The 13,102-nt window shown below is 30.1% G+C and overlaps 1 protein-coding gene across 2 annotated transcripts; it reads right to left on the bottom strand.

The window, feature by feature from the left end:
• Positions 1 to 4,087: 4,087 nt before the first annotated feature.
• LOC126661379 (40S ribosomal protein S5) lies at positions 4,088 to 5,944 on the bottom strand. 2 transcript variants are annotated; one of them, XM_050355212.2, is made up of 5 exons: positions 5,836 to 5,944; positions 5,625 to 5,757; positions 4,711 to 4,982; positions 4,398 to 4,601; positions 4,088 to 4,309 (listed from the first exon to the last, which is right to left on the bottom strand). In XM_050355212.2, exons 2-5 carry the CDS (start codon positions 5,733 to 5,735, stop codon positions 4,255 to 4,257), a joined length of 642 nt encoding a protein of 213 aa, XP_050211169.1. In that variant the 5' UTR covers positions 5,736 to 5,757; positions 5,836 to 5,944; the 3' UTR covers positions 4,088 to 4,254. The 2 variants fall into 2 exon arrangements, with proteins under 2 accessions (XP_050211169.1, XP_050211170.1); XM_050355213.2 differs by having other exon boundaries at positions 5,625 to 5,752; positions 5,836 to 5,943.
• Between the last annotated feature and the right edge of the window lie 7,158 nt (positions 5,945 to 13,102).

Below are 13,102 nucleotides of genomic sequence, written 5' to 3' on the forward strand. Positions count from 1 at the left end.
AAATAAAATGTAACTTCCCGACAAGTTACTAAGTGAATCAAGCAATAAAAATATTGATTTCCTCCACACTAACTTTCTTAGTAATGAATTATACTCTTTAAAATCAAGTGAGGCCTAAATATACAAATAATCAAATTTACTTTCGTCTTTTTTATTTTAATTGGTTGAACTTGTCGGCGAAGAACATTCGAATTTAATTTTATATATGAAGAATCGAAGATAATAAAGATGAAATTATTTAAGGTTTTTATTTTGCTGTTTGTCTTTTTTATAGATATTTTGTCTGTTTTTTTTATGAAAGGTTGCATGTTTTTTTTTATGAAGGGTCTGTTTGTCCCTTTTATATTGATAACTTGAAACTTATTAGAACGGGTCTTAAGCCTACGAAGTCCTCAAATCCCACCTGAAACAAGAAGAAGCAACCGTTAGGACTATTTTTCAAAGATGGTTTTGGCTCATACTTGATATTATAATATCTCAACATAAGTCTCTAGTTTTCCTAATGCTTTCTTGAATGGTTGGTTGGTGCACACCACTACTATGTGCGTTTGAAAGTATCTTTTCAACTTTTCGACCGTCAATGTCAGAGTAAAAGAAATTTTTTCTATCTTGCCGCATCTTAGCTCGAGGGCCTTCAGTACTTTGCTGTTGTAATATACAGGTCTTTGCTCTCCCTTCTCTTCCTTAGATGACACTGAAGCTACCGTTTTACTAGTGATAGATATATGCAGGTATAGAATCTCATCAATCTCTGATATTTCCAATAACGGAGGAGAGCTTAAATATAACTTCAATTCTTCAAAAGCTTTCTGTCAATCGTTATTCCATTCAAAACTTTTAACGTACCTCAGGGTTTTAAAGAAAGGAAGACATTATCTTTGCTGAGCATGACATAAATCGTCCATGCGCTATCATCTTTTTCAAACTTGAGTCCATGCACTAAAAAGTATTAAAATTATGTCATATACTATCAAAAGTCTTCAATTTAAGTCCCTCCGTCTCATTCCGTTGGAGAGTAAAATGCACGCACTTACCTTTGAGATTGGTTGTATTTACACTATAATTGTTTTGTCAATTGAGTCTTTATATTACTCCCTCCGTTCCGTTTAAGAAGGGACATATCCCATTTTTATTTGTCCCATCTAAAAAGGCCATATCGTGTTTTCCGTGCCAATTTATATTAAACTTCCACTTTTATCCCTTTAATTATTCCAATATGTATTAAATGCGACTCAATTTACAATATATCTATACTATTATTAGGAGAAACTATACTAATTAATAGGGGTAGACATGACAAAATAGAATATTGTCTTATTTTATTAATCTTTGTGCAAAACTCATTTGTCCCTTCTTAAACGGGACGGAGGGAGTATAATTTTTTGTCAATCGAATCCATGCACTATAAGTGTTACTTAAAATCTTATTTATTCAAAATTTATTAATTTAATTAAATTAAAATTAATTAATTTAATTAAATCAAAATAAATAATTTTTTATATTTAAATAATTTTTAATTAAATTTATTAAAATCGTTCGTATTCCTCAAGATCTATCTTGGTTCGTCTCGAGGAAGACAAACAAGATTTGATTCGTCTTTCATGGTAGGAAGACAACCCAGTTGTCTTCCTCCCATAGAAGACGAACTCTTTGGTTGTCTTTCATGGAAGGAAAACGAACGAATCAGATTTGGTTCTTTTTTCTCGAAACCAACCAAAATTGGACTTTGAGAAAGATAAACGGTTTTTAACATATTTAATTTTTTAAAATAAAAATTAATTATATCTTTAAAAATATTTATTTTGATGTAATTAAATTAATAAATTTTAAATAATTAGAATTTTAAATTATATTTTGAATAGGTCTTAATATCAGGAGACGGTTTCAGTGTCGAAAACGCTCGAAATAATTAATAACATTAAAATAAAATTAAATAAACAATTATTAATATTATTTGAATTATGTGACAGAAGGATTTAAAATAGATATTTCTAATAGCATAGGGATTTAATTTGAATTTTTTTTAATGCAGAGATTCAATTTGGAAAAATTATAATGTAGAAATTCAAATTTATATTTTGCCTCCGTTAATTATAAAAGTCATTCACACTCCGTAAACTCGTGCAATAATAAAGATTTAAAATAGATATTTGTAATAGTGTATGCTATATTTTAAATGTTTTTGAGTGTACATATCCAAATTAGAGAAACATAATAGCGCAGGGGCTAAAAAATGTGTTTGGCCTAATTCATTAAGGCATGAATTGCGGAAGTGTAGGACCACATCAAAAATTTCTTTTTATTCATTACATATTGCTTATAGTACTCATTATGTATCATTATGTTATGTCCATTTTGGCTTTTTCGTGTTGTCAAGAGAGATATATTTACTTAGAAACCGATAAAAACCGAAAATTTTTTCTAAAGAAACCACTTTTCTTTTAAAACTCTATCAGGTCAGGAGCTGAGGTATGCATGTATACACACATTAAATTTTATTTTTTCAGCTTAAACCTAAACTAATTTAAGCATCGGAGAGTCAATCAGACAATCATTATTTTATTAGTTATTTACCTTGTTTTACAAATCATAACAGTCGATTGGAGCACACAATCCATCCGTTATCATTACTGGCATCGTTGTTGTACATTTATTTTCCTTTCTTCTTTTTCATCCCGTTGTTAGTTTTCTTCTAATTTATTTTTTGATATTTTTTAATGATTCTTTTTCCATTAGCGTGTATAAAAACTTCAGTATATTGTAATGTATTTTTGTATTATATAAACGATTTTGTAAATTTTATGTTTTTTTTATTATGATAATTGTGAGTTTATGAAATTAAATTGTGTTACTTTCGTATTTTTATTGTGTTTTTATATTTGATGTGCTTTCTATAATTACTTTGTTTCGTCAAATTTTCACTTCTAGTCAAACATTTTAATTTTGTCAATTGTGGCTGAGTTCTTAGTACATTTAAATTCAATTTGAAGGCGTATTTATAAAAAAAAATGAACACTTTTTAACCTTTTTTCGTCAATTGTATAAGTATCTTCAGGGTGACGTAAGGATATGTTTGGTTAGAACCAAAAAAATTGAAAAAAGTTTTTTTTTTTATGAAAATACCATTAAATTGTATTATTGGCTATTAATAAAAGTTAGTTATTAAAACAGTTGACTAAATAAAAAGGTTCGGTTAGAAGTGAAAAAAATCAGAAAAGATTTGGTTTATTTTTTACAAAATAAATGTTGCTCAGTTCACTTATGAGTGTCACCATTGGATGAATTTAATCCCATGGTAAAATAAATAAAGTAACGGTAGAAAAAGGCGATGTGCATAGTACAAAAAGATTATGTTGTTTCATAGAATGTGATATTTGAAATTACTGTGATTCAGGTTTCTTTTGCAAAAGAAGAAAAGCTCTTGCAGATTCAGCTGCGACAAAAGAATATAGTGTCCTTGTAAGTTGGTTTTCAATTTCTATGTTATATGTTGGGGAATGTTATATACAAGTGATGATGAGCACTTATTTGACTGATTTTAGAGGTATTTCAACCCTTTCTTGTATGTACACACAGGCGTAAAAGTTTGAGTGAACTTTGATGTTAAAAGTTTATGTTTTATTAGCCGGCAGAACGCTTCTTAGCAGCGTTTGACAAAACTATGAAACCCGGTAGTTGTATTTCGGCATAATCGAGTTCCGATTTTGGGTTTGTCATTCTATAAGCGAATTTCTTTTATTTTAAGAAATTATTAACAAAAAAAAGGATGACTTTTACATTATTCCTTCTACAACTTTATGGTACAAAAAAAGATTTACTTATTAAATTTTACTTTATAGTAGATTATATGGAATCTAATGATTAAAAACCATTTAAAAAATTGACAAAATTAATTAACGGTTAGATAAACTGATCAAATATAAAATCAACGACATAAAATGAAAAGGCCATTTTTCAGCCTTAAGAATCAAGATATTAAAAAATACCAAGGGTAATAAATGTAAACAGTAGCAAATACTAAGGGTGATCACATTATGCTGAACCATTCTACTACTGTTCAAAAAAGACATAATCTCTTCATCTCAGATATCTTGTAAAATCATAATAATATTAATTTAACTCCAAAAAGTAAAACAAAGCTTTAACAAAATTAACTCCAACACCTCCTAAATATGTTCTCCAGTTCAAAAGGAACAAAATAACAAAAATAACCGATAAGCCAGAGCTTAATAGATCCAATCCGATGTTGAATCCTTAACGGTTAGCCTTGGCAACTCTTTCAATCTCATCCTTTTTCTTGATAGCGTAACTGCAATATAGGAAAATAACAACAGTTAAGTAGTATGAACAAACCAGTAAAAGGATGAAGCAAGTGAGCAAAAAGAAATGGGACCAACCTGTTGGAAGAGCCCTTGGCGGCATTGATAAGCTCATCAGCCAAACATTCAGCAATAGTCTTAATGTTGCGAAATGCAGCTTCACGAGCTCCAGTTGTAAGGAGATATATGGCCTGGTTAACACGCCTCAAAGGAGAAATATCAACAGCTTGACGCCTAACAACACCGGCAGAGCCGATACGTGTAGCATCTTCTCGTGGCCCACTATAGTAATAGAAGAAAGAAATATTCAAAGTTAAAAACTCATCCCAAAAAAGAAAAGGAAATTGACATCCAGCAGAAAGCAAAGTGCATTCTAAAATTTAAAAGTGACCTGTTAACAACAGCATCTACAATGACTTGAATAGGGTTCTGATCAGTCAAAAGGTGGATGATTTCCATGGCATGTTTAATAATTCTAACAGCCATCAATTTTTTGCCATTGTTTCTACCGTGCATCATAAGAGAGTTTGTAAGCCTCTCTACAATTGGGCACTGAGCCTTCCTGAAACGCTTTGCGGAGTACCTTCCAGCAGTGTGTGGAACATAAGTGGCATGCTTGGCTGGTTGCACACCAACATAGTCACTCAAGGAAATATCATTCACCTAGACCACAACAAAACAATGAAGAAATGAGTACATAAAAAAGCGAACATAACAATATCAAATCAATAAGAAGAGCTACTAAAATGATTGAACATAAATATACATGTCTCAAATAAAAATATTAAAGTGATTAGATGCGCATTTTAGTACTGTCTAGTCTAAAAGAAATCAACATTTACTAGCATATCAGCAGATCATGGCAAACGCATAACTTAACAGCCATCGCTTACAAGATACTTCCTACACCTGTACTAGAGTAATACACGAGGGCAACAACGAACATAACAGAAGAGAAATTACATAAATCAATCTGCAGTTATGTAGTTCGAATATGTATTCGGCAGAAATAATACGTATGATATAATCTAAACTAAGCACTGATTTCTTGAAAAGAGAAAATTTGTTTGGCAATCCAAAACCTAACATCGTAAAACCACTAAAGTCGAAAATTACACCAAATACAAATAATTTGACTCTCTGAAACTTAAAATCATAAGAACACTTGAGAACATTCAAATCAAAAATGCAAATAATTTGAGTATCCAAAACCTAACATCATAAAATCAGTTAATAGCATTTAAATCAAAAATAGACATCAAATGCAATTAATTCAAACCATTAAACACTCGATAGGGTAAATACCGAAACATCCTCGAAAGTCCAGCGATTGAAGAGCTTGACTTCCGTATAGGGCTGAGTTGGCTCAGCATTGACCGGAATTGGAACCGGCGCCGCCACCGCTGCTGCTGCCATATTTGCACCGAGCTAGTCTTTTCTTCAAAACAAAAACAATGCAATTCGATTGAATTCAATTCAATTAAAATAGAGTGAGCAGTAATACAAGAAAACCTACCTTGCTTTAGACGATTAGAGAGACGGTGAGAATCGAAGCGGCTCAGACTGAGAAGCGAAGTTAAGGGTTAGGGTTTTATTGTTGGCATTTTAAGGTTTCTGAGTCTGCTTTCTAATGTGGGCCTTGGGCCATGTCAATACCCTCCTAGGCTTTCCTAAGCTATGTTTTTTTGGGCTTTTTATATGTTTTACGGGATTTCTTAGTCCAATAACTTTTATACGGGCCAAGATTTTTCTTTACTTTTCATACAGTCTTTTATTACTTTTTTGACCTAAATTTTTAAATTTTTCTCTTTTATACGAACTTCTTTCTTAGATCTGATATTGGCGGTTTCTTTTTTGTTTTTCTCTGAAAGTAGCGATTTCTTTTCTTCTTCTTCCCACGATTTCTTCTTCTGATAGTCGTCGCCCTTCATCAAGTCTCAACTCCACTGCCGCCTTTGTTGTGCCGCCGCCTTTCTCTTATTTTTGTGTTTTCTTTTTCAGATCTGAATCGGAGTTATTGTCGGAAGGAAGAATAGATATCAGAAGTTTTTAATGATTTTAAAAAGAAGGCATATGATCAGATTTTGAGACAAAAAGATTCACCATTCTTCTTCTTTTTCTTTTTCATTTTCAGATCTAGAAATTGTTTTATTAACTGTTTTTAAGTCATGATAAATTTTTTTACCATTAAACATGTGTAAAGATTATCTTTAAGGAATGTAATACTAATTTTCATGTATATAAAATAATTTTATGATTTTATGGAATGAAAATATGTTATTTCTGCAGTTTTACTATGTCTGGTTATAATTCTGTGTTTTTTTAATTCTGCAGCACGATTTGTTGATGATGGTAGATTGATAAAATTATTATAATGTTTCAGTGTTGTTGATTTTATGTTAATTTTATGTTGATAATCAGTTGATATTTATTGATTTTAACATTGACAAATAAGATAATGATGTCCGTAAAATAAACTAAAAAAATAAAAATTTAACTGAGACTAGATAATGATATGTTAGCTTTGGGAAAGAAGACAAACAAAGATGTTGAATTATTGCCACTTTACAATGTTGAAATTGTGTTGATTTTCGGTTAATATTTTGTTGATTTTAACATTGGTGAAAAAGACAATAATGATATTGAATTATTAAAATGTTACAATGTTGATCTTGTGTTGATATTCTGTTGATGTTATATTGATATCAACATATGTAATAAACTAACTGATTTAAATTTTTCAATCTTTTTTTATACTAATTTTTATTTTTTCAACATTTTTTCAATTTAATTTCAATTTTTTATTTTATGTTCACATATAATGTGTTATTTTTCGTTAATGATAAAATCAATTAAATATCAACATAATATTAATGCAATATCAACATAAGATCGACATTGTAACACTATAATAATTTAACATCATTATTTTCTTTTTCACCAATGCTAAAATCAACAAAATATCAACCGAAAATTAACACAATGTCAACACTATATCATTACAATAATTCAACTTCATTATTTGTCTTCTTCCATGATGCTACCATATCATTATCTAGTCTCAATTTAATTTAATTTAATTTTTTAGTTTATTCCACAGACAATATTATTTTATTAGCCAATGTTAACAAAAAAAATCAGTTGATATCAACATAAAATCAACAACACTGTGATATTACAATAATTCAGCAGTCAATCATCATCAACAAATCGTTCTGCAGAATTAAAAAAAAACACAGAAACACAAAAAAAATGCAGAAATAACATAATTTTATTCCATAAAATCATAAAATTATTCTAAATAACATGAAATGAGTATTAGATTCTTTAAAGATACTCTTTTATACATGTTTAATGGTGAAAAAACAGTAAAAAATTAGCAAATTACAGATCTGAAAATGAAAAAAAAGAACAAAAAAATTCAGATCTGAAAATGAAAAAAAAGAACAAAAAAATTCAGATCTGAAATCAAAACGATAAAAAAAAGATGACGGCGAGACGAAGACGGAACGGCGGAGGCGGAACGGCGAAGGTGGAACGGCGGAAGTGGAACAATGGAAGAGAAACGATGGAAATGGAACGGCGGAGGCGGAAGGTGAGCTGAGAGAAAGAAATGAGAGAAAAATTTGAGGAGAGAGAAAATTATTTGGTTTATGAGGATTTGACTTGGAGTAGTATATATTAGTCCGTATAAAAGTAATAATCTCCAGCATGGATGGTAGTTTTCATATTGAAAACTCTTACCCGTATAAAAGTAATATTTTTGTAAATGTTAGATGTTTATGTAAAAAGCCCATGTTTTTTTGGGAAAAACTGGGAAATTAAGAAAATTACATATTTATGCTTAACGCGGTCAATGTTTACAGAAATGCCAAGCTTTCAAATGTTTTTACTAATGCGAATTTTAACTTTACACATAATATCTAATTTTTATATTTATTTCACCTGATAGTAAACATCTCCTAAGAACCAACACGTGTCACAGTTTTTAACTTTAAAAGAATGAAAAAACACACACCTTATTTTATTTATACTTTTATCAGTAATTTTAATTTCTTATGATTTTAAGATTTAAAATTTCTCATCCAGTTTTCTCAAATGTAATCTCATATACACAATTTTAGATCATTTTATTTAATTTTCCACACAAAATTGATAATATTTTTTAAAATTCTAGGGTTTGTAATTGAAAATTAGTATTTATCTCAATAAAAAAAAACTTAATGGCGAAAAAAGAAAAACCTTTACGATTTGTTAAAATTTAAACCAAATCTTTCAATTTTTATAATAATAGCCAAACTGTATTTTTTTTTACAATTATAGCCAAACTGCATTTTTATGTGAATTTTTTTGAGTTTTTTGTCACTTCTTATGACTTTTAATATATTATTATTTGTAAAATAATAATAATAACCTAATATTTTAATTGAAAACAACAAGTTTGACTATTAGTTTGGCTATAATTGCAACAAAAAATACAATTTTGCTATAATTGCAAAAATTGAAAGGTTTGGTTTAAATTGTAACAAATTATAGAGGTTTGGCTTTTTTCACCATTAAACCTCGAAAAAAAAAGATAGTACGATTTTTTTTTGGCCTCCGTAGGGGCTGCTGCGGTGGAAGTTATCTTTTGACTTTCGACTCTTTCGCCATCTTCTTGGTGACTTTCATTGACTTTGTTCCCTTTTGGATGACGGTGCCAGAGTGCAAATAACGGTTTCATCCATTTAATTAACTCAACGAGTTAAATCAATAAGTAGGAGAAGCTGCTATGATTTGTAAACCAGATAGGGACTAATGTGTTATAGAGTAACTGTAAGAGTAACACAATGCTTTGCTATTTATATCGTACTGGTTATACATAAAAAAATGCTAAACTGCAGCTTCTGCTTTCTCCTTTTGGTAAAAAGATCATAACCAAAATAAGCAATACAAATAATTATGTTGATTAGCCAGAGAGAAGAGGGTTAGTTAATGAATTTCAGTAAATCAATTCCAGTTGCTTTTATTATTGTTTATATTTTACAACTTATGTTAATCCAATTTGTAATAATTTTAATTGATTCAATTATGTTGGTTGACATTATTGTTGATTCAATTATTTTGGTTGACCTTGTTGTATCCTCAAATAACTCTGGTAATTGACTAATATATAATTCAATTATGTCATTGTCTCTTAGTTACTTTATAGATATACCATTAATATATTTATAGTTTATGGATTCAAGAATGTCTTTAATGAGAAGTTTAGTATATCATTTTTTTAGAAAATTAATTTAAGTTGTCTCTGAAATGTATAGAAAATGTATCTGAGTTGTCTCTGATACATTATTGATACATCTCTAAAACATCGTGGGATAAATATGTAAAGAAAGAGATTAGAACTTTCAAGAGGGCTAGTAATCAAATATTGACAGCCAGAAAAACTGTGAAAGTTCGTTGCAACCAAATCTCATCAACCTCGTCATTCAATCCATTGTTGGAAGTGAATAAATCGTTTTTATATTGTTACGTTAAAGAACTATAAAATTATGTATCAAATGTGTTGTATATATATTATTTCAATAAGTTTCATTAATATTATGTGACCGTCTTCGAGATACATTTTTAATACATATCAGATACATATTCTATACATATCAGATACATATTATAAACAACTCAAATACATTTATTTTTAAATATATATTAATTCATCAATCGCGTTTGACATGTTTCTTAGATGTATTTGTAGATAAAAAAAATTTAATATATAATTTATACATGATAAATATATCCTTGATATGTGTCTTCTCGTCAATGGCGGTAGCTCAATGCCTTCGAAATACATTTTCGGTACATATCATATACATTTTTGATACATTTCGGATACATCATCAATACATATCAAAAACAGCTCAAAGAATATTTACATATATATTGTGTATATATGTCTCTTAGATGTATTTTTTAGATCCATCTTTCATATACAATTAAAACATGATAAATATTGTTGGGTTTTCTAGGTTCATAACGCAGCGGAATTTCAAAATTTTTATCTAAAACCCAAAACAAGATCCATGTAATTCGAATAAATAGATTAACTACAGAATTAATACTTACTTGTATGTCGAATTCAACAGCAATGTAGGAAGGAAGGAGGTGGTTCACTTTGGTGATACCTGGCCTCGGATCAGAAACGCCTCCAAAAGAATGCGTCCTCTACGAGTATCCACACGAACAGACCTTAGCCAAAACTAGTGCTTGTGTGCTAGCACTATTGCTTCACAAGCAATTTCGAATTTTTAGTGATTTAGTGAATAATGAATTTCGTGATTCTCAAACCAATTGCTTAATGTGTATTTATAGTGATACAACAACACTAGGGTTTGAGACAAATTCGAATTTCAATCTCATTGCAATTCTTACAAGTTTATGTTTATCAAAAACTCCTTTTTTGATAATCATCCATGTATATTAATTATTATATTTATTATCTTAAAAATAATAAATTAAGGAAAACACTTATCTTTAGTTTCGAATTAATATATATATATATATATATATATATATATATATATAATAATAATAATTGATCACTTAATCACATTGGGCTTGTACAACCCATAACTGTTTTGGGCCTGTTGTTAGTGTGCGGCCCTGTACGTTCATATAACGTTGGCAGTAGGCCCAAAATCCCTATTTCAGCCCAGAAGTCATAAGTGGCCTCTAGCAAGACATTATGACTACCCAAGTTATACGAATATCGACAATCCGATTGAACCATTTACAATAATATTTTAATCCTTTTATCTCTCGATATCCGGATTAAATATAAGACATAGTCCGTCATCCTTATGATATTCAATCATTAGTTTCTTGACTCTAAGTAGACTGAAAATGATAACTCTTTATCAATTCATTTAGCATGGCCATGCATTTCCTTCAGTCTATCTTCTTCAAGGGGCCCATAGATATCTTACTCAAATAAATGAGGGACAAATTCCTTCTCAGTCACTCACATTTCTCACATAGTTACTTTCATATCCAATGACAATCTATTCCATTATCCTGTTAAAGATAATATAAGATTATATCAAAATATGAAATAGCTATGTAGAAATCCATGATGATTTCAAGGTCAAAGAATTATACTAATAGAACTGTAATGAGAATTACTTATGACAGTAATCTATGTAGTATTCTCATGGTGGGTCATCCAGTGCCTTATTTCTCAAATAGCACCTATGATTTGACTTAATATCTCATATATATAATTAGTAAACATAATCATCAGTTAACATCATACTAGTCTCAATGTTCTATTAAGACTAGGGATAGATGGTATATAATTCTTTTATAAAACCTAAGGGTTCTACTATCAAGTCACATACTTGATAACCTTAGAAAGAATTAACCATTCAAGTATTTTAATCATTAATATAAAATGATAAAAACTGCCAATCAATAAATAACAAAATGATAAAGTCACAACATGGTCAAACATGATTGACCCAGTGCATATCACTAACAAATATATCCTTAATACGTATCATTGATAAATAATTATACAATTTATGGAGCATGCGACATATTTTTTATTTTAATATATGTTACAAACACATTTCAACTACCCGTAAGTTATATATTCAATGCGTTAAATATATAACTCAAATACAAATACTATACATATTCGATACATCTTTTGTACATATCAGAAATAATTTAGATGTATATTTTTTATTTTAATATATGTATTATGTGTGTATTTTAAGATGTAGTATTAATGATAACAACCTAAATAGACCCGCTAATATCCAAGCATATAATAACTCGAGTATGTAATACATAGTAACCAACAAAAACATAAATAGATCTACCAGCATTCGAGTATACAATAATCCGAACATATGATAAACCCGAGTATACTCATGCCCGGCAAAACAAGGCCGAAACATCAGTGTCTAAACAATCAACACTCGGCAACAATGTCAACCCGACAACCACTATAGTCTCCGAGACAGCCACAATCGGACATAACCGAACCAAGTTATCTTATACTCGGTATGTCCGAGCAAAACGTCACAAGAATGATGTCAACACCATATCGTCGTTACTACCAGCAGAACCTTCGAACTGATATAAAACATCCTCTTACAAAAAGAGAAATCCTGACCCAAAAGCTACTGACACCTAGCCCCCAATCTATCTGACAGTACGGACGGAATAGACATACCTCGTACCAAATCCCATCAAAGTCAGCAGGTATAAATATTCAAACACCATCAACATAAAAGGATAATATTCTTTTTCACTCATCACTCCCTCTTTCACTTCTCTTTTCTTTCTTTCACTAAACACTGACTTGACTGTCGGAGAGGAGTCATCGGAATACCACTCCGACGTCCTTTTAACGATTTCTCTTTGGATCTCAGGTACCTCATACGAATCCCTGCTTTAGGAGACGTCTGGATAATTCTCAAGTTATCATTTGGCGCCGTAGGGGTGTTAAAATGGGTTGGTGGGTCGTGTTCATGTCGCGTCGACCCACTCTGTTGACAAGATTAGGGTCAACACGAACACGACCATTTAACTAATCGTGTCAAAATTCCCAACCCTAACACGACACGAATTTTAAATGAGTGACACGACAAGACACGATTAACACGTTAAGATAAATGGGTATCACGATTAACACAATTACACGGCTAACACGACACGACTAACACGACCCACTTAACATATAAGAATTTTTTAAATCATATAAATATAATTTTAACCTCAAATTTATCAATTAATTTTCA

This window comes from Mercurialis annua, linkage group LG8 (genome assembly GCF_937616625.2).
Source record: "Mercurialis annua linkage group LG8, ddMerAnnu1.2, whole genome shotgun sequence".
NCBI lineage: Eukaryota > Viridiplantae > Streptophyta > Magnoliopsida > Malpighiales > Euphorbiaceae > Mercurialis > Mercurialis annua.

Coding starts and splice junctions, on each gene's coding strand:
- LOC126661379 (XM_050355212.2), bottom strand. CDS start 5,735: ATGGCAGCAGCAGCGGTGGCGGCGCCGGTTCCAATTCCGGTCAATGCT. Junction 4,983..5,624: donor GGACTTTCGAGGATGTTTCG/GTATTTACCCTA, acceptor GTTGTGGTCTAG/GTGAATGATATTTCCTTGAG. Junction 4,602..4,710: donor GTAGATGCTGTTGTTAACAG/GTCACTTTTAAA, acceptor CTATTACTATAG/TGGGCCACGAGAAGATGCTA.